Source organism: Alosa pseudoharengus, unplaced genomic scaffold, assembly GCF_046254945.1.
Source record: "Alosa pseudoharengus isolate Yale_2024_CS ecotype anadromous, Long Island Sound unplaced genomic scaffold, YU_APseudo_1.1 YU_APseudo_1.1_scf_10, whole genome shotgun sequence".
Lineage (NCBI taxonomy): Eukaryota > Metazoa > Chordata > Actinopteri > Clupeiformes > Clupeidae > Alosa > Alosa pseudoharengus.
The window spans coordinates 27,234,742-27,256,752 of NW_027468565.1; the positions used below are offsets into that span (position 1 = coordinate 27,234,742).

Here is a 22,011-nt window from a genome sequence, read left to right on the forward strand (position 1 = left end):
GTTGTGTTATCACTGTTATGAAAGCTTGTCTCTGAGATGTGACATTAACACACTCTCATCCACCTGCTAGATTCCCTAGGTGGTTTAATATGTCTTTTACAGCAAACAGAAAAATGACTCTGCTCAACAAATATCTGAAGGAGCTGTTCGAGGGTCCATGCAAAGGTGTAAGTAGCCGTTCTTGTGTCCCTCCTGGCCAGTGTTCGGGCTGGCTTCTTCATGTTTTGAATGTCATAATGTGGTATTTCAGAATCTTTCTGACTCTTTAATCTGAATGTCTCAAACAGAATGAGTTTGTCTGCAGCATGTTCCTGGATGGACCGGCCACAACGATAAAAGGTATGCATGGTAGGGGGCGGGGCTGACACCGATATCACCGCTCAGCCTCTTTGAAATATCAGTCTGCAAACTTGTTCTGAGAGGCTTTCACATATTTCTTTTTACTGTAGAAACACTTAAAAAAGAACAAAGTATGTGCTTATCTTTTTACTCATGTTAACATTTTATTTGCAGATCCAACTGGTCCATCCAAACCCCAGATTCAGCTCCTCATGTCTTACAAAGACTTGAAACTCTCGGTCATGGTCAAGCACCTAAAGAACATTGTACGTTTTTTGAAGTGCAGTCCTACAAGCACTTCAGGTCTCTTACGATGAATAATCTCACAATGAAAATGTAATTAATGGGTTGATTGAGCTTATCTCAATTATTGAAATTATGGGCAATGTAGGACCTCACCTCAGATTATAGTCCTACTGCTGCAGTCGTTTGTCAGTGATCTCTCCATCCTTCTCTCTGCTATCCCTCTCTCTGAATTCCTCCAGAGATTGCCAAATGGCTCGTGTCCAGATGCCTATGTGGTCACTCGCCTCAGACCAGACCAGCACAACACTTCAAAGAAAAAGACCAAAGTGGTGAAAAACAACGACAACCCAACATTCAACGAACTGGTACGAGACACCACGTGCAGCGCACCACTACCCACACCACGTGCAGCGCACCACTACCCACACCACGTGCAGCGCACCACTACCCACACCACGTGCAGCCCACCACTACCCACACCACGTGCAGCCCACCACTACCCACACCACGTGCAGCGCACCACTACCCACACCACGTGCAGACGCAAAGCCAGACAGATGCACAATTGCACAATTTCAACCCAATTTTGCTGCTCTTATTTCTTCATTGTATGTGCCTTCTTATTTACTTTTTATTGTTTACTTGAATGTTATGTTTGTCTGTGGACTTAATTGGTAGAATATGTCTTGTCTTCACCGTGGGATAGTGAGAAACGTAATTTCAATCTCTTTGTATGTCTGGGCATGTGAAGAAATTGACAATAAAGCAGACTTTGACTTTGATCCACTATCCCTCTATGTCACATTTATCATGTCAGTCTGAGGAAAGCTCAAATCAATGGCAACCCTACATTCAACAGATTGGTCTGAGACACTCCCTCGACCTATCATACAGGAAATGCCACTCTCTAGAGAACCATCTCCTTTCGGTTTTTCACCGGACTTTAACCTTTAGCTGGTCACCTGTGGGAAGCTTTAGCACTATCTCTATCAGATAAGGATATTTTGAAACTATGAGTCATGTTCGCCTGAAAAGCTGCTTTGTTTTTCAGCCAATCACAACCCCAGTAGAGTTCACAAAGCCTCCGCGCAGGTTATGATCTCCATATAAACTCCACCAGGACAAGGGGTTATGAATGAGCCCATTGTTTGGTGCTGGCTTCAGTTAGCTGCTTCTTGATAACAAACATTATTTTTTGTCATTTAGATTGAGTACAGAAATATCCTGAGTCTCCACGATCGTGTGCTGGAGGTGACGGTCAAGAGCAAGAAGAACTTTGTGGCAGCGACCAACATCTTCCTGGGGGAGAGGAAGATGGACGTCGAGGAGTGGTACCCACTTGGACACTGTCCCATTTAAAAAAAAAAAAAAATCACTGGAGTGTGTTTTAGCCGTGCGGCCACCAGATGGCAGTCCACACCTCTGGTAAAGTGGCACGTGAAAATGCCTGCACATTCATTTTGTAGCCAGGCAGACAGACTGACAGGGCTGGATGGAGTTGTTACAGAAGAAGCATCTCCATGGGAGAGAACTGTTTACAGGAGTCATCTGTTCATATGGAACTGCTGTGTGAACATCCAGGAGATATATGTTGCACTTGAGTACATTTAATGGCTACATGTAAAGCGTAGAGAGACGTATGATGTGTATATATTATGCAAGTATTTTTTTTATGGTTTTAACACAATTGTGCAAACTCCAGGTCATCATCATAGCTGAATACTAGGAGCATTTATAAAACATAATATAGCTTTTTTCCTCAGACAGAGAACTGGCTCCGTTCAGAGCATTTCGACCAAACAAAACACGTTTCGAAACATGGCACTTTGGTTTGGTGTTTTTTTTCCTGTGAACCAGAGTGGTCGTGTCAATCTGCCCTTCAGAGGGGAGAAAGCTAAAAGCATAAGTTTTCCGTTCATATCAACTGTTGTCATGAGTAAACTAAAGGGCAATTGCGCGCAAAACAGTCACGTCCATAAGGCCAACACAATGCCATGGTATTTAGTTGGCGTTATGGACGTGACAGTTTTGCGTGGAATTGCCCAAAACTAGTCAACTGACATTACACTGCAGACGTTGACTAGCATTTTTTTCCTGCTGTTTTTACGGGGCAACTGTTCATATCATTCTCCCGTTTATGCATCTCATTAACTTTTGTTTTGCATGCAACACCCATTGTTGATGACGCACTCTTGGTTCGGCGGAAACTGGTGGAAATGCAGGCTGATTCACTAAATAACACCAAGGTTCAAAGAATTCTGAACCTCTTTGTGGTTCCTGCTCTGTGTGAAGAACTCTTTGTGGTTCCTGCTCTGTGTGAAGAACTCTTTGTGGTTCCTGCACTGTGTGAAGAACTCAGAGTGGTTTGTGGTTCCTGCTCCGGGTGTTGAATAGATGCCTTTTAACTGCATGGCGGCTTTTGAAATGGCATGTCCTGCGTCAGCACACACACACACACACACACACACACACACACACACACACACACACACACACACACACACACACACACACATTCCCTACAGGCCCCACAGCTGGCCCTAAATCTGCTCCCTCGCGTCACGGCGTCAGCCACTGGTGCCATTTACAAAGAGCAGGGGGACAGAGAGCAGTCCTTGTGGTCAGCTATCCTACACAGCCTCAGCCTATTATCGAAATATCCCGACATGCCGCCACTAGGCTCCGGATCATTATGAAGGATTAGACTAATGATGTAGCCACTGTGCGTGTGTTGTTTTAATTGTATGCGTGTGTATTATTTAACATGCTATTTATATCACCACTGTGCCTGTGTGGATGGGGTGTATTATTTCTACTGTCTGTTTTTAGTCATTGTTTTCTTTGCTGTGTGTGTGTGTGTGTGTGTGTTTTTCCTGATGTTTGGTGCCAGAAGTCCGGCTCTAATTGCTCTCACAAACCACCGTGAGGCTTGTAATTACCTGGACATGAGGAGGAGGAGGGGAGGTCCAGGCGTGTATGTTTGAGACGATTGTGTCTTGAATAAAAAAAAATGCATTCTTAGCATAGGAATGTGCTTTTATTTATTTATTTTTTGCTGGCACCATGTTGCTGGCTAGCTGCTCCTCATGTGATGGCTCAGGCTGGGGGGGGGGGCATAGGTCAGAGAGCCAGGCCTTAAGAGTACCATGCGTAGATAAAGAGGGAGGAAGGGTCCAGGCTGTAGCCTTCTCGAGATAGAAGAGGCACCCAACGATATCCTGAGGACAGAAAGTCAACACACACATACACACACATACAGGCAGACATGCATACACACACATATGCAGACCCTTACTCAATTATACACACACACACAGCTGGATAACAAATAAAAATGTTCTCTGTTCTATGCTGTCATCTGTTCTATGCTTCAATTTCAATTTCCACACATTCAGGTGCGATGTACATCTCAAAAACTAGTACTTCCTAGACTGAGAGTTTTGGCACACACACACAAGCACGCACACACACACAAGCACACACATAAACAGGAGTGTGTGGTGGCGTCTCATCTGACCTTTTCTCATGCTGGTGAAAGGGAGTGTGTACTGGCCAACAAATTCACTCTTGAGGAGTCCGGTTTGGTCCCGCACAGAGAACCGGACCAGGGCCAGCTCGGGCACCTCGATGGTGAAGTTCATGGCAGCGTCCCACCTCGGACTCAGTGCTGAAACACACAGTGTAGGAAGAGGGTTACAGGGTTGCCGCAGGGTCTTAAAGAGTCTAAAAGTCTAAAATGTTATACTATGATTGTTAGGCCTTAAATTCACCCAAATATTACACACTAGGTCTTAAATACACTCAGTTAAGTCTGTATTATGTTAATGGTCATTTAACGTTTTTAGTAACATAGATTGAAGTTGTTTGACATTGTAGTTCTTCCTCTTAATGGTACAGATATATATGACAGTATATCACATCAAGTGCTAAAAAAAACGTAGCCTAGTTTGTATAGTTTGTATTGTTACAGAACAACTTTATTTACTCTGCAAATGATCCTGGGACTCCTTCAACTTTTCCTTCAAATTATTTGCCACTGTGGGCATAAAATAAGTCTTATATTTCATTCACAATGTTTTAAATAAGTCATAAATTTAACTTGTTGCACTCTTCAGAAAAAATCACATATGCTTTTCACATCCTATCAAATCCGACTCTTAAGAGTCTGGCAAAGTGTAAACCAGAGAAAGAAAATAAATCTGAACTGTACTAATAACTGATGAAATCTTACTGTCACTTGGTTTTATCTTCCTTCTTCTATGTCTACAAATTAAACATCTCCAAATCTTTATTTTTAGTCAACTAACATCTTGCTTTCAAGTCTCCTCTACACACACTCTATCTCCTCCACCCGAGGAAACCAACTCTCCTGGAGATAAATTCAGCTGTCATCTTCCCCACCAGTGTGGCAGTCACAGACTCCCTGATCAAATATGTTGTTTATGGTTTAATTAAGAGGCAATCATGCACTAGAAAAAAGGGGGGTGCATGTTTTTTTAAAGAGCGGATTCTTCCGACGCGGAGCATGAAAAGCGAGTGGGTATGAATATGTCCATCAAATCCTCTAAGCCGCACAAGCAATTACACTCTCGAGTGGTATTTCCTCCACAGCTGCTGCTTTGAGGCTGCTGGGGAGAGGAGAGGAGAGAGTCAGGCTAATGAGAGCCTGTCTGTCTGTCTGAGTGTCACACGCGCGTGCACACACTGCAAACACACACATGCACACACAAACATGCGCACTTCACACACACACACACACACATCACACACACACACACACGCACAAACACACACGCATGCACCACATGCACACCTCACACACGCACGCACCACACACACGCAAGCACCACACGCACCACACACACATACACACACACACACACACACACACCACATTTTACAGGTGGTCTGCAGGGGAATGCAGGAAAATTATAAGATAAAAGATGACCAAAAGGTCAGAGCTGTAAAAACAACTGTGCTTCTAATCTAGTTGTGTTTACCAATACAGAATTAAGAGGTCTTTTGTTTGGTGTTGCTTTCTGACTTTGATCTGGTCATCAAAACCTTCTGGCTGAGTCTCTGTTCTGATGGCATTTCCGTGTGAGTACAATCAACAATTATTCCAAGGATTCTTTGGTACAACTACTTTGGCTGAACTACCAGTCAGGCTGCTTCTTCCTCTTTTTATCAGGATACATTTGTTGGTAACAACCAGTAAAGACCAGCAAATGTAAATGAGTGTGCACAGTATGACACATGTAATGCATCACTGACAATGTCTGGATGTGGGTTATTAACATCAAATTCTTTTACGGATGCTAGTAGTTTGCTTCCATAAACATAGCTGTCATCAGGCCACAGCTTTCTCCCACTATCTGTACTTGTACATTACGTTTAACCTCAAGTCTGGATTTTCTGTGTGGTGTGCCTCGGCAGAAAGTACTCGCATCTTAAAGTACTCAGAAGGTTCAGCACTCCGTTTCCGTTCCATTTCTGGAGGCACTTCTGGAGGTCTATAAGAGCTGGGCCTCCTTATCCTGCTCATCTTAAAGAGCCATCTCAGCAGAGCGCTGCCTGCACTCTCAAAGCAAACTCAAAGACTCTAATTCTTTTGAAGAAAAAAATTAAAACTTAATTTACATTAACCTTCTCAAGTAGTACAGCTGTTAGTGAACGTCTTAAATTAATCATAAGAAACAATTCAACATACAGCGTAATGTTCTGTTCAAAGCGTACATATCTGAAAGAACATTAAGTAAGCTGAAGACCTTGAAGTGGAGACTGGTGTGTTGGACTGAAGGACTTTCACCAGCAAATTAATTAATGTCATTAGCTGTAGTCTAGACCATTCCTCGTACTTCGTCTAATTGGTTCTTGGTTTACTGCATCAAAGCACCTCCTGTATCTGTCTGTACTTATCTGACAATTCACCCCCCCCCCCCCTCCCCCCAAGATTTTTATGTCTGCAGGCCATGTTTTTCTTACAGGCGCAACAGGCTACAGCGCCCGTACCATGTGCCCACGGGGACCCAGGTTCGAATTCGACCTGCGGTCATGTCCCGATCCCACCCCATCTCTCTCTCTCCCACTCACTTCCTGTCAATCTTCACTGTCCTGTCGGAATAAAGGCAAAAAGCCCAAAAAATATACTTAAAAAAGAGACCACATCAAAAAACCAACCATTGTGCTTGACTGCATCTGTCTGCTTTCTGCAGCAGTCGGAAACAACCCCGTGGATTTCCACTCTCACGAACGGATCCAGGGCCTTGCCAGTCCTGGAAGAAGGGAGGTTGGAGCCGCTAATCACCTGTGGATTACAAAATAAAAACACCCAAACACATAGAGAGGGGCAGAGGCGATTAATACCACACCCAAATGGCACTTCACCCAAAAGATCACAGCGAGTCTGTCTGAGGAAATGCTGTTTTAGCACAGCACAGTTTAGATCCATGGCTGTTCAGACACAGTCTCAGTTTCACAGCCTGGAAACTTACCCTCAAAGTCCAACTTTAAAGCTCCTATTTGACAGCATCATTGATGATAATCAGCTGAAATGGGTTGCTTAGCATCCGTAACGTGCAATTAGCAAAGTGCTCCCATTTTAAAGTCTGAAGTGGAAGAGGTGTGTGTGTGTGTGTGTGTGTGTGTGTGTGTTTGTGTGTGTGTGTGTGTGTGTATGTGTATGTGTATGTGTGTGTGTGTGTGTGTACTGCATGTGTGTACGTTTTTGTGTCTGTGCATGCGTACGTGCGTGCTGCTGGACACCACATGCTGCTTAAGCTTCTAGTAGCTGTTTTACCCCTCAGACCACCACTGTCTCACACTCATATCTACTGCAAAGCAGTGAAGAACTTTCTTGTGTAAGAAATTCTGCAGAAGTTTTCTTTTCATCATTTAGTCAGATTTAGCTCCATGTCACTGCATGGGCCTTTACTGTGCACCCTGGGCGGTGGAGGTCTAGTCAGATATGTTAAATGTGTAGTGCCAGAAAGTCGTGGACTCGATATAAGGGTTAGCCAACGTGGTGCACCTGAGCAAGGCACCTAACCCTGAGTTGCTCCAGACGGACTGTCCCTGTAATTAGCTTTCTGTAATAACATTTCTGTTAATAGTTTTTCTGGGTAGGACTGTCCACTGCATGCCTGAAAAATAATAATATATTGTGATCAAGAGTGTATCCGTATATGTCTCAGGTATTCCAGCTCAGGTGGACGTATAAGTATAAGGTGGCACAAACACACAGTGTTCAATTTAAAAGACTCTGGTGCCATAGAATGCAAATTAGAGTATTCCTCAGGTAGGTTAAAAATAAAGACGCTCTATTCCCCACTCTGGTTGAATAATTTACCAACCTAAGCTAACCTATTTATAAGCCAGACCTCTTTACACCAGAGAAATTAGACAGAACTCACACACTGGCAGCAAAAGAATCATTAAAGGCGGCGCCGCACAGGAACAGGTAGAGGTGAAGACCTCACAGATACAGCTGCACATATACGGCACTCACTGGCATGTTTTATTCAAGGGTCCAAATGGGAAATAAAGAGAGGAAACCAAACGTCTGGGAGAGAGAGAGAGAGAGAGAGAGAGAGAGAGAGAGAGAGAGTACAAGAGAGGACTAACATCTTCCCTAGTTAAAGAGGTGCAAGAATAACTCAGAGATAATAAGAGCAGATCTCTACTATATTGCTAGGAGACCAGAACAAAAATGACATTCATTTCTGGGTAGAAACTCTAACAAGCTTATTTTGGCAAGGACCAGTTTTTGCCTCACACAGCCAAATAGTACACTGCTTAATTACCATCTATTCACACTCAGTGAAACAATATTAGTGGATTATAATGTCTTTGGGGGAGTATGTTTTCAAAATCAGATCCGGCGTCTAGCCTACTTCATCAATCACTTTAATTTTCTCAGCACTGGCTTCAAAACAGGAAATGGAAAAACAGCCATTATACCTGTGCTTGGACCTTGAAATATTGAGAGAAAGTAAGAAAATGGCACAAAACAGAGAAAAAACGATGTGGTCGTTCATATTAGCGTCATTCATATTAGCTAGAGCGATAATTTTTTACCATTATCGTTGTAATTATCATTCTTGGTGTTACATGCCCTTTATGGGGAAGGTCTCTATAATCGTGATGTAAATGTTCATACCGTTACATCTCTAACTAGGAATAGATCAGCCAAGAGAATGGGCTGTCAATACTTTGTATGCACACACTCTCCTCTCCCTCTCTCCCTGTCTCTCTCTCTCCCTCACACTGTCATTCAATGCAGGTGAGAAAAAAGAGATTTGTTCACCTGTCAGCTCTCACACCCTTCGTCCCTATGGGGAGTATGTGTATATCTTGGCTGCAGCCCATAGACACGGCTGGCCTTTTAGCACCTGTAGGCGGCCAATTCACACTGTCAGACTGAATTAGTGCAAAACATCCAGCTCAGATGGTTAAATATACCTGCTCAATGTGTCAGTCTTACCTATCCTCAGAGGGGAGATGCTAAAATATTGTTCAGAATCATTCAGCACTCCTAGATGATTCAATTATAATCAGTAATTCATGAATGATCATATTTCTCTACAAGAGAGAGCTCTCAACAGTGAAAGCCTAAAGTCATTTTATTTTCTTGCAGACTTCAAGAGGTCTTGTCCCTTTGCCTCTGCAGAATGTACATGAATAATTTAATTAGACCGGGCCTATCTGTAAAGAAATGATGCCTTAGTTTCTTCAAAAGAAGTTATTATTGTGATGAGCCGTACAATGCATTTGGGCTGTACGTGTGCTAATTATCAGATTATGTAACTTCCTGGCACCCATCGTTTTGGCAGGCATCCTTGACCTTGTGGAGCTAAGAAGTCTTCCTAGGATTTTTTAACATTGAGTTTAACTGGATGTGTTATGTGATGTGGAACCCTGTTCTTTCGTTGCATTTGTGTACTTTGTGTCTTTGGTGGTGGAGGATTGAGCTCTTTTTATATTTTGTTTTGTTTTTCTGAAGGCCCCATATCATGAAAATGTCCCTTTTTCAGCACTTTTATGTACTGTATGTATTTGGGTATTTGGGATGGCCACTGCATAAACACAGAAATAACAAAACTGTTCCAACCACCTCAATGAGCTATGCGAAGCTAGGCTAATGGTGGGTTGGTCAGACTGAGTTACTGCACGCACAAACAGAAGGTTATGTCTCATCTTATCTAAGTCTGTGGGGAGACTAATTTCCCAAAATGTTGACGTGTTCCTTTAACGTCAAATCACATCATGTAATGAATTGGACACTTTTCTGAGAAGTATTCATTCATCTACTAACAAAACAGTGTGCATACTGCCTCTGTACCTTCAACAGGAGGTGAGCTGGCCTCAGGTTGTATTTGAAAGCGTTGGGATCAAAGCTGCTCTCCCCGGACCGCAGGAAATGGGGCTTCAGTACGTAGCCCGAGCCGCCGTTGTCCTGGAAACGGCCATTGTTCAGGTCCATGGGTAAGCCAAGGGACTGGAAGTTTAGAGCCACTGCGAGGGTCCAAGGCAACCAAAACACAATGTTAGCACGGGGGCACAGTCACAAAGTGCAGACACGCAGGAAAAAAGGCTTCAGGCAAGCCATGCTGAACTATACAAATGTAATCCTGTGGGATTTAGCTTGTGGTGCAAGCACACTGAAGTAGAGAATTGGGTGTTTTTAAGACTGCTTATTTTCACAGACAGTCATATACATGACATGCACCCAAATTCTATAGCAGCTCTGATGGCATGTGACGTGAGAGTTGCGTTTATAGTTTCTTTTTCATCTCTGCTCCTGTTCGATTTTGTGATTTTGCCACTTTACAAGTTTTCTGGATAAGTTTTCTGCTAAGGTCGAGTTCAGCTTTGTGCAGAGACGGAAAAGAATCTAACAGAATTGAACAGAATGAACAATATCACATGCAAGGGGAGACATTCACAAAACGTATTTCCTTTACACAACCGAGGGGCAAAAAGACGCAAAGCATGTGGCAGAAGGAGAAACCTTGGAGATAATTCAAGTCATTTCAAGCCTCACCTCACCTGCCGGAGGGCAATTAGCAGAAAATTGTCAGTCCCTCAGTTGTATCAAAGCTGCACAGTTGGCATCAAAGGCTGTCTACCCTATCTTTCTCCATTCACATTGTGTGTGTGTGTGTGTGTGTGTGTGTGAGAGAGAGAGAGAGAGAGAGAGACAGAGAGTGTGTGTGTGTGTGTGTGTGTGTGTGTGTGAGAGAGAGAGAGAGAGAGAGAGAGAAAGAGAGAGAGACAGAGAGTGTGTGTGTGTGTGTGTGTGTGTGAGAGAGAGAGAGAGAGAGAGAGAAAGAGAGAGAGACAGAGAGTGTGTGTGTGTGTGTGTGTGTGTGTGTGTGAGAGAGAGAGAGAGAGAGAGAGAGAAAGAGAGAGAGACAGAGAGTGTGTGTGTGTGTGTGTGTGTGTGTGTGTGTGTGTGTGTGTGTGTGAGAGAGAGAGAGAGAGAGAGAGAGTGAGAGAGAGAGAAAGAGAGAGAGACAGAGAGTGTGTGGATCTCCTATGTGTCCCATATGCAGGTTGTGGATCTCCTATGTGTCCCATATGCAGGTTGTGGGTCTCCTGTGTCCCATATGAGGGGTGCATCAGCGAGTGTGAGCTTGGTACAGACCTAACTGGATGCCGGCGTTCCAGAACTCCTGTGGGTTGAAGTTGGAGGAGAGGGTTCGGGAGCCTGCGGGGTAAACTCGGCTGAGGCACCGCACGTTGTGCAGCACAAACTCTGCTCCTGCGAGGGGAGCACACCAGAGGGAGATTACAACACAAGATCCATTTGATAAACAGAAAAACTCAAAACGACACTCATTTTCTCCACCATGAGAGACTATGAGACTATATCTGTCTCATTCTCTGTCTCCCACAACTCTCTCTCTCTCTTTCCCTCTCACTCTCTCTCTCTCTCTCTCTCTTGGGTTTTGTTTTGTACACTTATTAGAGTTTGATGGTCAATTGATAATGAAATGACAGAGCCTTTCTGCCCTGATCTGACCTAAGGCAAATTAGCCTACCTGAGTTTTTGACCAGCTTCTTGGCTTTCTTCTCTGCAAATGATGTGTTCTCGTAGAACTGCTGGTTATCTCTGGAGTGCACGAAGCTGATAAACTTCACAGACTTGGTGTAGATGACCAAATCAGACAATGCCTGTGCTACTACGACCTTCTTTTTCTGTGTTGAAAGAACCATAGCTAAATGTTCAGGAAGGGTATAAAAACCTGACGCAATTCTTATAATTACCTGACTATCACATATAAGCATAGTAACACTGCACTATGAACTCTAAGGGTGGGAGGGGACCACAAGTTTTAAAACGCTCAGGGGAATGTGGATGATCACATTTTAGAGCTTAATTGTACTAAACTCTAACTCAGAGCTCTGACACAGAAATGCATCAGTTGTAAAGTTACAAAGTTTAAAATTCAAACGTTGGTATGGTAATAGACCATCCACAGAGGCAGGCAGCCTGCCACGTTGCCATTGTTATTGCATCACACATTTGTGGATGTAAGTGTTCAAAACACTCAGGGCCACAGCCCTATGGTGAGCCACTCAATACAGCTCTCAACAGTCTAGAACAGCTGCTCATCGTACTTTCTTCTTTTTGGACCTCTTCGCTGGCATTTCTTCCTCCTCCTCATCAGCATCCTCTTCCTCATCGCTCTCCTCCACACCGGCCTCTCCATCAGCATTCGCTTCCGACCCTCTGGACTCCAACTCCAACTGCGGTGCAGAGTTCAGCTTTTTGTTCTTTATGAGAACTTTATATTTCAGCTCCTGTCAGCAGATTTATAAATAAAAAATTGACATTGACAGATTAGCAGAGTATCTGGTCAGTACTTTGTGGTAATTTAAGGACATCCCAATACTATGATACCCTGCATCTATTCATGCATCTGTCATGTCTATTCAATATCTAATATCCATTATCCAGTGTTACTTTAATGTATTAACAAATACAGACAAGCCATTCATCTCTGGACAAACTAAGAGTAATGTTACAAACCGACTTTTATAAAAACAAGGTATATAAGATGACCAACATAGGGTGATGAATTATATTTCTATGATGAGTAATTAGGCTAGTTATTGCTGCCTTAACAGTCATACATTTTTGTACAGGATTTAGTCATCATCTTATCATGGATGACTGACTTGGGGGAAAACATTTCCTCTATCTGGAATGAATCATATGGTAGCATAACAAATCTCACATTTTCCAGGAGCGAAAAACCCATAACGACCAAACTTCTCTCATCAATAAATCTCCTCTCCCCACTGCCCGTGAACAAACTGAACATGTGTTTTTTCAGATAGTGATAACCACATGGAGCCCTGCTATTTTCACATCAAAGATTTATACACACCCTGGATATTAAAAAGGTCCACACAAGTGATTGAAAGCAGAGGCAACACTTTTCATTCGTACTACTGGAAATGTTTGCGGAATATCCTATCATAACAATACATTCTCAAAAACACACATTCTGCAGAATAGCTTATGATGAAGTCTCTAAATCCTGCGTCTCCCAGAGAGCCAGACCCCGGTTCCTGGCGATGAACCATTACACCAGACCTATAATCAGCACCACTAGACACACTCTACTGCCGCCAGTCTGGTGCACCAACAGCAAATAACTATGCGCTGGGATATCCAGAATCTATACAGCTTCTTAAGGACATCAGCCTGTTGGGAGGGTTTGGCATGCCTCTATGGAAATTATAGTACCCTAAGTCCACATAGAAACAACATTCTTTTCAATCCATTATATTAAGAAAGCAAAATCCCAGGATTGGGTAATAAAGAAGTCAATACTCTATTTTTGGTAGCAGTATTTATGCCTCATGTCTATTGAAATTCTATTGCTATACTAGTGAGAGCATATTGTTCCAGTGTGTGTGTGTGTGTGTGTGTGTGTGTGTGTGTGTGCATATGTGTGTGTGTGGAAAAGAGAGAGAGAGAAAACCTATAACATGGTTGTTTGTACCAACAACCTTCTAGCAAATATTACTACTGTATATTATATTAATATTATTAGATCTATATTACATGTATTGTGCAGAACATGAATTGGGGACACCACAAAAGACAATATGGAGATTAAAGTCCAAATATCCAAAGCTGTTATAATGCCATAGCATGCAGTACATTCCACACAATAGCTACTGCAGTCAGACACTGAAAAATACCCTACAGTTAGGCAGTGAGAGCTTTGCAAAGTGACTTACGTCAGGGCTTGGCAGATCTCCCTGGACATCCACGGTTAGGCCAGTATCCAGCAGCATGTCTCCCAGGATGGAGGTGAGGTAATGGGCCATGACCTCCTGCTGCCCGTGGCTGCAATGGTTCTCCAGGGAGAGGATGATGGGGTACGGAGAAGCCTACAAGGACACCCATCATCAGTCGATCTCACTAATGTGTGCATCAAGTCTCATTTCATTTTAACATTAAAAATGTAGGAGAGCCTCCCATAGACACTGTTAAGAAAATGTTACGTTTCATGAAGGATATTTGATCATTTTCCCCATGATTTTTAATATGGGTTGATACACATGGGTTGATACAGAAGTCCCACTCTTTCTCTCAGCTGTGCGATTCACTGCAGTTAAAAGGCAGTGGTCTCTGTGAGGATTTCCTCTGTTCATAGAACTACTGAAGATGTTCTGAGCTCCACTGATCAAAGCCTGAATTTGCACCCCACAGCGCTGAGTGTGACTATTAAGGAGCTGTAATATTCATAATGATCTCCACAGTCACAGAGAGAGCGAGAGAGAGAGAGCAAGAGAGAGAGAGAGAGAGAGAGAGAGAGAGCATCAGGAGAGCGAGACGGAGGCAAAAGCATAGTTCTCCTTTAACATTCTATGCCTGCGTACCATGAAAGCATACTCTTGCACTGTGGCGATGACATCTTTAAAGAGGATCTTGCTGGTGAGGGTGTAGCCGTGGTAGACGATGGGCTCCGTATCGGGACCGTCCCAGCAGTCGATCTCCAGACAGCGGCAGCCTCTCCTGAGAACACTGGGTCACAACACAGTGCCAGGATCAGCACATGAAAGGAAACTCAGCAAGTGCTGCAGACACAGAGATAACACTAACCGTGTTGTTTACAGGCTCCTTGCCCTTAATGGGAGCGTTGGTGTTTGTTTTGCTGACTACAGCTGTGACTTATCAATAATGCAGTAATGTATGGCAATGTAAGGCCCTGCTGAAATATGTCCAACGCACAAACCCAAAACAGTGGGCCAGAGAGAGAGAGTGGGGCAGAGACCCCCCCTCCCCTTATACAGGAATCTAGACATGCAGAGATATAATCCCTCACGGTATACAGGAAGAGATCCTCTTCCTCACAACATACAGGAGTCTAGATATGCAGAGAGATACGCTTCCTCAAGGCATACAAGAATCTAGAGATACTCTCCCTCACTGCATACAGGAATCTAGAGATTCTCTCCCTCATGACTTACAGGAATCTAGAGATTTTACTCTGAGCCCCCTCTCTCTGATTTTTATTTCGTTCTCAAAAATCTTATTTCACTGGTATATTCACAGATCACTTATGATCGCAACTTAAGACCGTTATTGATAATCACTTATTGCATTGCTTGTACAGTAGCAGGTACCACTGAGCGTTGGGGAGCCGTTCTGCTATGAAACTATGAAATACAAATCAAAGCCCTCTTGATTTACGTTCACTTGGTTTCTATGTTCAGTGTGCAAATGAATCTCTTCATGGGCTTGGAGACTCCTATTAAACAGCCGCATTATGCTGAGTGTTGTGCTTTTTGTTTTAATCATGGCTGCCGTGCACACTGCCGCGCATGCAGCAAAAGATAAAAGGGGCATTTGGAGAGGTCAGGAGCAGCCTTCCATCGGCCCACCCTCATTAGGTAAGTAAAGCAGCCCACCCCCAAACCCTCCCACCGCTCCGTGCATTCGGCACGAGGGCTGTAGATTACAGGGCAGGGCAGGGCGGCCGCGGTCGCGAGGCACTCAGGAAGCCCATAAATACTCATTTTTGCTGTCCTCAGTCCATTTCCTTGCCTACATTGTTCTAATCTGTCAGTTTGGCCGCTTAAAAATGGGCTGCAGGACCCGATGAAATGTCCGATCGGATTCCAGCAGGAGGAAACACCATCAGTCTCTGAGCTGAATAATGGTGCTCATTTAGATTTTGACTTTCAAAAATTGCCAAGTGAGATTGGTCCGTTGCGCAAGGTTTTCTGTGCTAAAGTGATGCACTTACAGACTGACCGTATGAAAAGTTAATCACAAATGATGCTAAATCAGATATTATACCTGTTGTACATATTACACCCAAAACATTGATCATATAAACTGGATATAGACTCGTTCACTATTTGGAAGACCAACTACAGAAAAGGTCCTGAGAGTCAGGTGACCTTTCCTCAGAACAGTAATGGTGCCAGTTGATGCCTCACAAAACAAAAATGAAAAATATGTCACAAAATATTAAATTGTCTCACAATACCAGCCAGAACCAATCTGTTGATTTGTTGTTGCACAAAGTAATTTGCTGGCACAATCTGAAAGCGATCACCAAGGGCGTAGATTTGCGTGGGGACCGAAGGACGTGTCCACACCAATGTCAAATTACGACTGAAATGTCCCCACCAATATTCAGGTCGAAATGGGGGAAAAAGCACTCACATGCGCTACACAAAGAGTTAAATCATTTCTCACTTCAGTGCTGCGGATCATCTCGTACAGATCTTGTAATGTGCAGTAGCCTATAAGGGTAAATCGTGCTGATTTGAAGTATACTATAATAACTACCAGTGAGCCACAGTCTCCTGCGCAGCGCTTCAGCTTCACTTCACTACAAGGCATACGAAGTGCGTCCAAATTCACCCATTCTTCTCTGTTGAACTCCTCGTAGGCTACACATGAAAGAGCCTTTTTTCAGCTTTTAAACGGTGCTAGCTAGCCACTATTTGCTGTGATAAACAGTTCGCGAGAAAAATGACTTCAAGATATTTAATAATTATTCTCGGCGCACACCTCCACATCCATTCGTCTCGGTGGAATATTGTAGGCCTACACACTCTTCACGCAACACATGACAAACCATATATCAGAATAAACAGCAGACCTTACCGAACACAAAGGTGTAATGCATTCCCGTGTATAGCTAGCTGTTCCAGAGTAATCCGGTTTTAAAAATTAATTGTAGCAAAATTCAACATGGTCTTTCGGCTTTAAGCATTTCTTAAAACTGAGCTGTGCTTACATCGCCTACAGTATATATCTGTAAATATCAGAATCAGAGAATATACAGGCAGCTCACAGTTAAGAGTTTGTCAATGTAGCCTTAATGATATCTTTTCACAAAATGCTAAGCATGCATGTATTTAAGTTTCTTAAAACTGAGCTGTGCTTACATGGGTCAATGCATAGAGGGGGGGGGGGGGGGGGGGGTTGGTGGTGTCCCCACCAAAGCTCAGACCAAACCTAGCCCTTGGCGATCACACATAGTAGGTTATGTAAGTAAAAATTCCCCAGACAATACAAGTTATATCTGATTTACAGTTTTGGGTAATCAGACATGACAGTTCAGACTACAGGGACAAAATGAAATGGTGCATCCCAAAATCTTCACATTCTAGTATGATGGCATTCCAGTGCCTGCTGTAGGCATTCTAGTACCTGATGTAGGCCTTCCAGTACCTGATGTGGGTATTCTAGTACCTGATGTAGGCCTTCCAGTAACTGATGTTGGCATTCTAGTACCTGATGTAGGCCTTCCAGTACCTGATGTGGGCATTCTAGTACCTGATGTAGGCCTTCCATTACCTGATGTGGGCATTGTAATACCTGATGTAGGCCTTACAGTACCTGATGTAGGCATTCTAGTACCTGTTGTGAGCATTCTAGTACCTAATGTTGGTATTCTAGTACCTAATGATGGCATTCCAGTACCTGATGTGGGCATTTTAGTACCTGATGTAGGCCTTCCAGTACCTTGATGTGGGCATTCTAGTACCTGATGTGGGCATTCTAGTACCTGATGTAGGCATCTAAGTGGCTCTTTCCCACGAGCTGGTCTCCAGTCAGGTATGTGTTGTGGGAGGAGGAGATGAAGTAATGGCAGAGAGGCTGACTCATGTCCTGGTACACCCGTGTGTGGGTCTGGTCCAACACACAGCAGTCCTTTGACTCCATTAGCCGTAGGAAACCGTCAAATGTCATGTTTATCTCCGCTCTGGCTGTACAGAGTCAACAACAAGAAGAGAAGCATGCGAATGTTTATTTCAATGACACACTGCAGTTATAGTCTGGCCTATTTTTTGCTCATCTGTTAAAGGCCTCTGGAAATTTTTTGTTTGTTTCATTTCATTATAGTAGAGTGATATTTTATTACATTGACGCAAAAAGCCTTACTCCTTTGGGACATTTAAAGGCTGATATAATTGCATTGTATCTGTGCTTTCATCTGTGAGACCAAAGTTAAATCAGGGTACTGTCCTACACCCCCTGTGTGAGTCATTTTTGCCTCTTAGCAAAATATTTGTAGCTGACTTTTCTCAACCCATCAATTTTGCTACCCAGAGCTTTTTTCCCGTCTATTTTGCTAAGTTTTATATTTAGAGGTGTTTAGGAAAAGAACCGAGCGGAAAGAGCCCAACTCATGTCACACTTGAATAACTTGCATCTGTGCAGCTTGACTAAGCTTTTGTATAGCCTACCCAAGTAAAGTCCTACAGAATGCATGCATATTTATGATGTCATTGATGATATAATAGCATCATAAAGAGCCACTTGATTTGCATTTTGACTTCCAGGAGCAAAACACTCAGCTAACCTGACTCATCCACCTCATATCTGTCAATCAAGGCCTCAGCTGTCTCCTGATTGGCTGAGACCTCCACCTGCTCCCTATGGAGGAAGGTAAGAAGGGCGGAGGCGGTGAGGCGGTTGTCATGGTCGGAGGCGTAGCACTGGAATATGTGCTGGATGTCACTCCTCCTGGAGGTGGGGGGTTTCTTCTTCTTTGACATGAAACTCTCTTGTCCTGCTCCCTCTGGAGTTGGAGAGGTTTGGCTTCTGAGCTACAATGTTGTGGAGTGGAGTGCAGTATTAAACAACAAGTATTGCTTAATATAACAAGTCCTTTTGTTTTGTTCTGTTTTGCAATATTATACCTTATAACGTTCCCTTTCCCATCCAGTCAGACATCATTGGTTGCCATTTATGGACCTGATTTGTCTGGAAAATAGAGAGCTGGTTAGCTTTAAAGTAAATGATGCACGTCTCATGACATGCCTATTTTGCTCCCAAATCTGATGCTGAGATATCTCACAGCATTCATGAGTGTGGGAGCCTGATAGCGGAATAGACAGGGACAGTCTAAACTGGCCACATTCACTCTGTTCCTCCTCAGGACAGAGATGAAAGTAAAGCAAAGAGAGAAGTGGTAGCAGATGGAAAAATTACTTTCAAATTGTGCACCCCCCCTCCCCCCCTCTCTCACTAAATAAAGAACAGTTGGTCTTCGTCTTTTAGAATGTGCTCTTGATCATACTTTTCAACATGTTACTTAATGCTGGTGTTTAATACTAAAACTAACATTGTATGCATCACGCACCAACTAATTTCTCTAAATATGTACTTCCGTTAGGCTGACTAAATGCTTAATGCGACCAGCCCTCATCACTGCCTTTTACAGTTACCAAGGCATACTGTATGGAGGATCAATAATGCTTTCCCAACACACCTATTTTCACCTCCACTGAACCACTGCAAATGAAGCACTACTGTAACTTGACTTAATTAAATTGTCTGTGTAGCTGAGTCAAGTGACAGAGAAATTTAGCTGATTCTTAGTTGCGTAATAACTAAACTAAAAAAATGCTGTCTTTTCAGTTTCCATTTTAAAAGACTTACCTTCAGGAAGTTCCAAGGGAGGTTCACAATTAGCTGAGAATGGGATATCAACTGGATCAGAACTATTTTCATTTATTTCCATGGCAACCTCTGCATAGAACTAATTGAAGTGTCATAATGATGGTCTTCCCTCCATATCTAATAATCATGCATTATTTCCACTTGGCCACAAAACCAGCATATGAGTGAGGTATGTGTGTAGATAGATGAAAGCTTTGATTTTTTTTTCTTCTTTTGTCCTTGTTGTTTGTTGTTGTTGTTGTTGATTGTGAATTTGTGCTGTAAAGGAGCTCAATGCCCAGTCAGTCTTCCCTGAATAAATAATTGTTACATGACTGCCACAGCGGTCTCTGCCTGTTCTCTTTCTCCATGTCACTTGGGGTTTGAATGGATGACTCCCCACATTTATAAACATGCCATGATCACAATGTATTGATAGTTGATCTGTAAGTAAAAGCTTCAGGGCCTGGATGTGCACGGTGCGGTGGGCTGTGTGCGGTGCGGTGGGCTGTGTGTGGTGCTCTGGGTGGGATGCTCTGCCTGAGGTGGGAAGCGGCGGGATGAGTCAGTGGTGCACAAGAGTAGTCATCAGCAGCCCTGTCACAGCTCAGTAGCTGCAGGCCAGCCTGAAGAGAAAAGACTTTGGGCTGTCAGGGCCTTTGGATAAGCATGCTTGATGAGATAATACCCTCGCAGCAGAAGATAGAGGAACAGACCGATACTGCTGCTCTCACCTCACATCTCAATTCTCTCACAGCGGAGGACAGAGGAACAGGCCGATACTGCTGCTCTCACCTCACTTGCTCACATCTCTATTCTCTCTCACAGTGGAAAGAGCAGCATGGCTCTTACTCATGAACATCTCATGAATGATGTGATGAGGCCATTTAGTGGTTGGGAAGGTGTTTTGTGTTGCCACTTGGCAGACGCACGCACTTGTTGACTGAATGCAAATCAATTTGTGAATAACGTATTCATTAAAGCAGCACTAAAGAAGATTTGCTCTCAGGGTCCCCCTACAGTTGAGAAGCACAATTATAAACAAACTAAATATGTGTCTTTTGCTACTAAGTATGAGCATAACTCTGATAGAATACAGAGAGAATGCACCAACAGTCTGTTGAAAGAGATCGTCGAATTCTTGTAGCATAGCAGCTTTTCCATTTCTATTTTGGAAAGGGGGGGGGGGCAGTGTTCCTACCTGAACACAAAAGTTGCTAGGTCAGTAATCGCCTATAGAGGGCCGCTCAGACAATGACAGAACTGCCGTTCATCATGTTATGAGTTGCCTTGAAAAAAAAAGATATAAATCAGCTTGTATGTTTTGCAAATGCTTCATCCTATGAAACAGAGATCATGCAGAAATTTAAGGTCCTCTGCAAAGCCTGTTTTTGTTCATATTCACATTCTGGCTTTAAAGGTGGTCAAAGATAATTCAGTGATTTCATTTTTTGTTTTTAATTTTAATTGGGATATCCTGCTGTTCTCCATTGAAGAAAACACCTGAGAATTGACAAGGACACCATTAGAAGCTCAGAGGATAAGGGAAAGCCTTATTTATTGGACACAACTGTTTATGGTGTGTGTGTGTGTGTCTGTGTGTGTGTGTGTATGTATGTGGAAGAGTTAGAGGCAGAGGAGGCTGACGCATATTCCCACCAGGGTTCACGGCATGTTAACCAGCAAAAAGGCGTTCAATCAACACACTCTGGTGCCCACATCCATCCACACTCACACTCAGGCTCCAGTTAGCACTTGGGAATCACACGCCTCTTTTACCTCATGCCATCGCTCCACCCTCCACATCCACCTCCATGCTGTCCTCACGTCACCCCCGTCATGGCGGAGGAGATGGATGGCCCAGTGCTGGCCGGCCTGCCTGCCTGCCAGTGGTGCAGCAGCAGCGTGTGCGCAGAGCCCCATCTGAGGGAAATTACACCACTCAGTTGTTTCATGGTTCATGGGCCTGCTCCTCCAGCTAACAGTCAGCCTGTTAACCCCAATTGTCTGGACAGCAGGGTGTTATTTATTTATTTATTTATTCATGTATTTTAAAGGGGGCTAAATGCAAAATGGGCCTGGAGTTAGACTGCTGATGTCTGCAATGAGGCTTATCTGTAAGATGACCTCTGGCTGCGTCCTGTCATCCTTAGAGTGGACGACTCTTTCTGGAGTCATGCAAGGTCACTGAGCCCCAAGATCCCGTGATACAGGGAGCAGCCTCGGAGCTATGGAAACATTGAGGAGACAAGAGGGGACAAGACCTGCTCCAGGGCTCACTGCATCTGACCGGCTAATTCTCACCCGCTCGTCCTCCAGCACTCCAAACACACACACACACACATTTGTTTCTTTACCCCTCGCAGTGCATGAGTCCTCAGAGAGGTGATGACGCCACCACCCAGTTAGTAATGCTATCGCACATGTGTGACCAATCATGGATCTCTAAAGTGGGGGGGCCACAGACACACACAGTCCCACAGCTGTGTTGAGGT

General features: G+C 43.6%; 2 protein-coding genes across 4 annotated transcripts in view; one reads left to right on the plus strand and one right to left on the minus strand.

The window, feature by feature from the left end:
* pik3c2g (phosphatidylinositol-4-phosphate 3-kinase catalytic subunit type 2 gamma) overlaps positions 1–3,609 on the plus strand; it is a 35,145-nt gene extending 31,536 nt beyond the window's left edge. Inside the window, exons 29-33 of one of the 3 annotated variants that reach the window (XM_076269317.1) lie at positions 71–167; positions 288–339; positions 514–605; positions 825–950; positions 1,792–3,609. In XM_076269317.1, the coding sequence (XP_076125432.1) occupies positions 71–167; positions 288–339; positions 514–605; positions 825–950; positions 1,792–1,944 (520 nt within the window). In that variant the 3' untranslated portion in view covers positions 1,945–3,609. Of the gene's footprint in view, positions 1–70; positions 168–287; positions 340–513; positions 676–824; positions 951–1,791 lie in introns of those variants that run through there. The other 2 variants (XM_076269327.1, XR_012983138.1) reach the window with 2 other exon arrangements.
* On the minus strand, positions 2,618–18,630 carry LOC143104974 (1-phosphatidylinositol 4,5-bisphosphate phosphodiesterase zeta-1-like). The gene is made up of 11 exons (XM_076269345.1): positions 18,435–18,630; positions 17,637–17,838; positions 14,488–14,632; positions 13,843–13,995; positions 12,208–12,390; positions 11,628–11,784; positions 11,231–11,347; positions 9,926–10,098; positions 6,766–6,892; positions 4,103–4,252; positions 2,618–3,803 (listed from the first exon to the last, which is right to left on the minus strand). The coding sequence occupies exons 1-11, from the start codon at positions 18,628–18,630 to the stop codon at positions 3,721–3,723; spliced, it is 1,686 nt and encodes a 561-aa protein (XP_076125460.1). The 3' UTR covers positions 2,618–3,720.
* Positions 18,631–22,011: the final 3,381 nt, after the last annotated feature.

Coding starts and splice junctions, on each gene's coding strand:
- LOC143104974 (XM_076269345.1), bottom strand. CDS start 18,630: ATGTCAAAGAAGAAGAAACCCCCCACCTCCAGGAGGAGTGACATCCAG. Junction 12,391..13,842: donor GAGATCTGCCAAGCCCTGAC/GTAAGTCACTTT, acceptor ATCTGCTGACAG/GAGCTGAAATATAAAGTTCT. Junction 10,099..11,230: donor GAACGCCGGCATCCAGTTAG/GTCTGTACCAAG, acceptor GGACCCTCGCAG/TGGCTCTAAACTTCCAGTCC.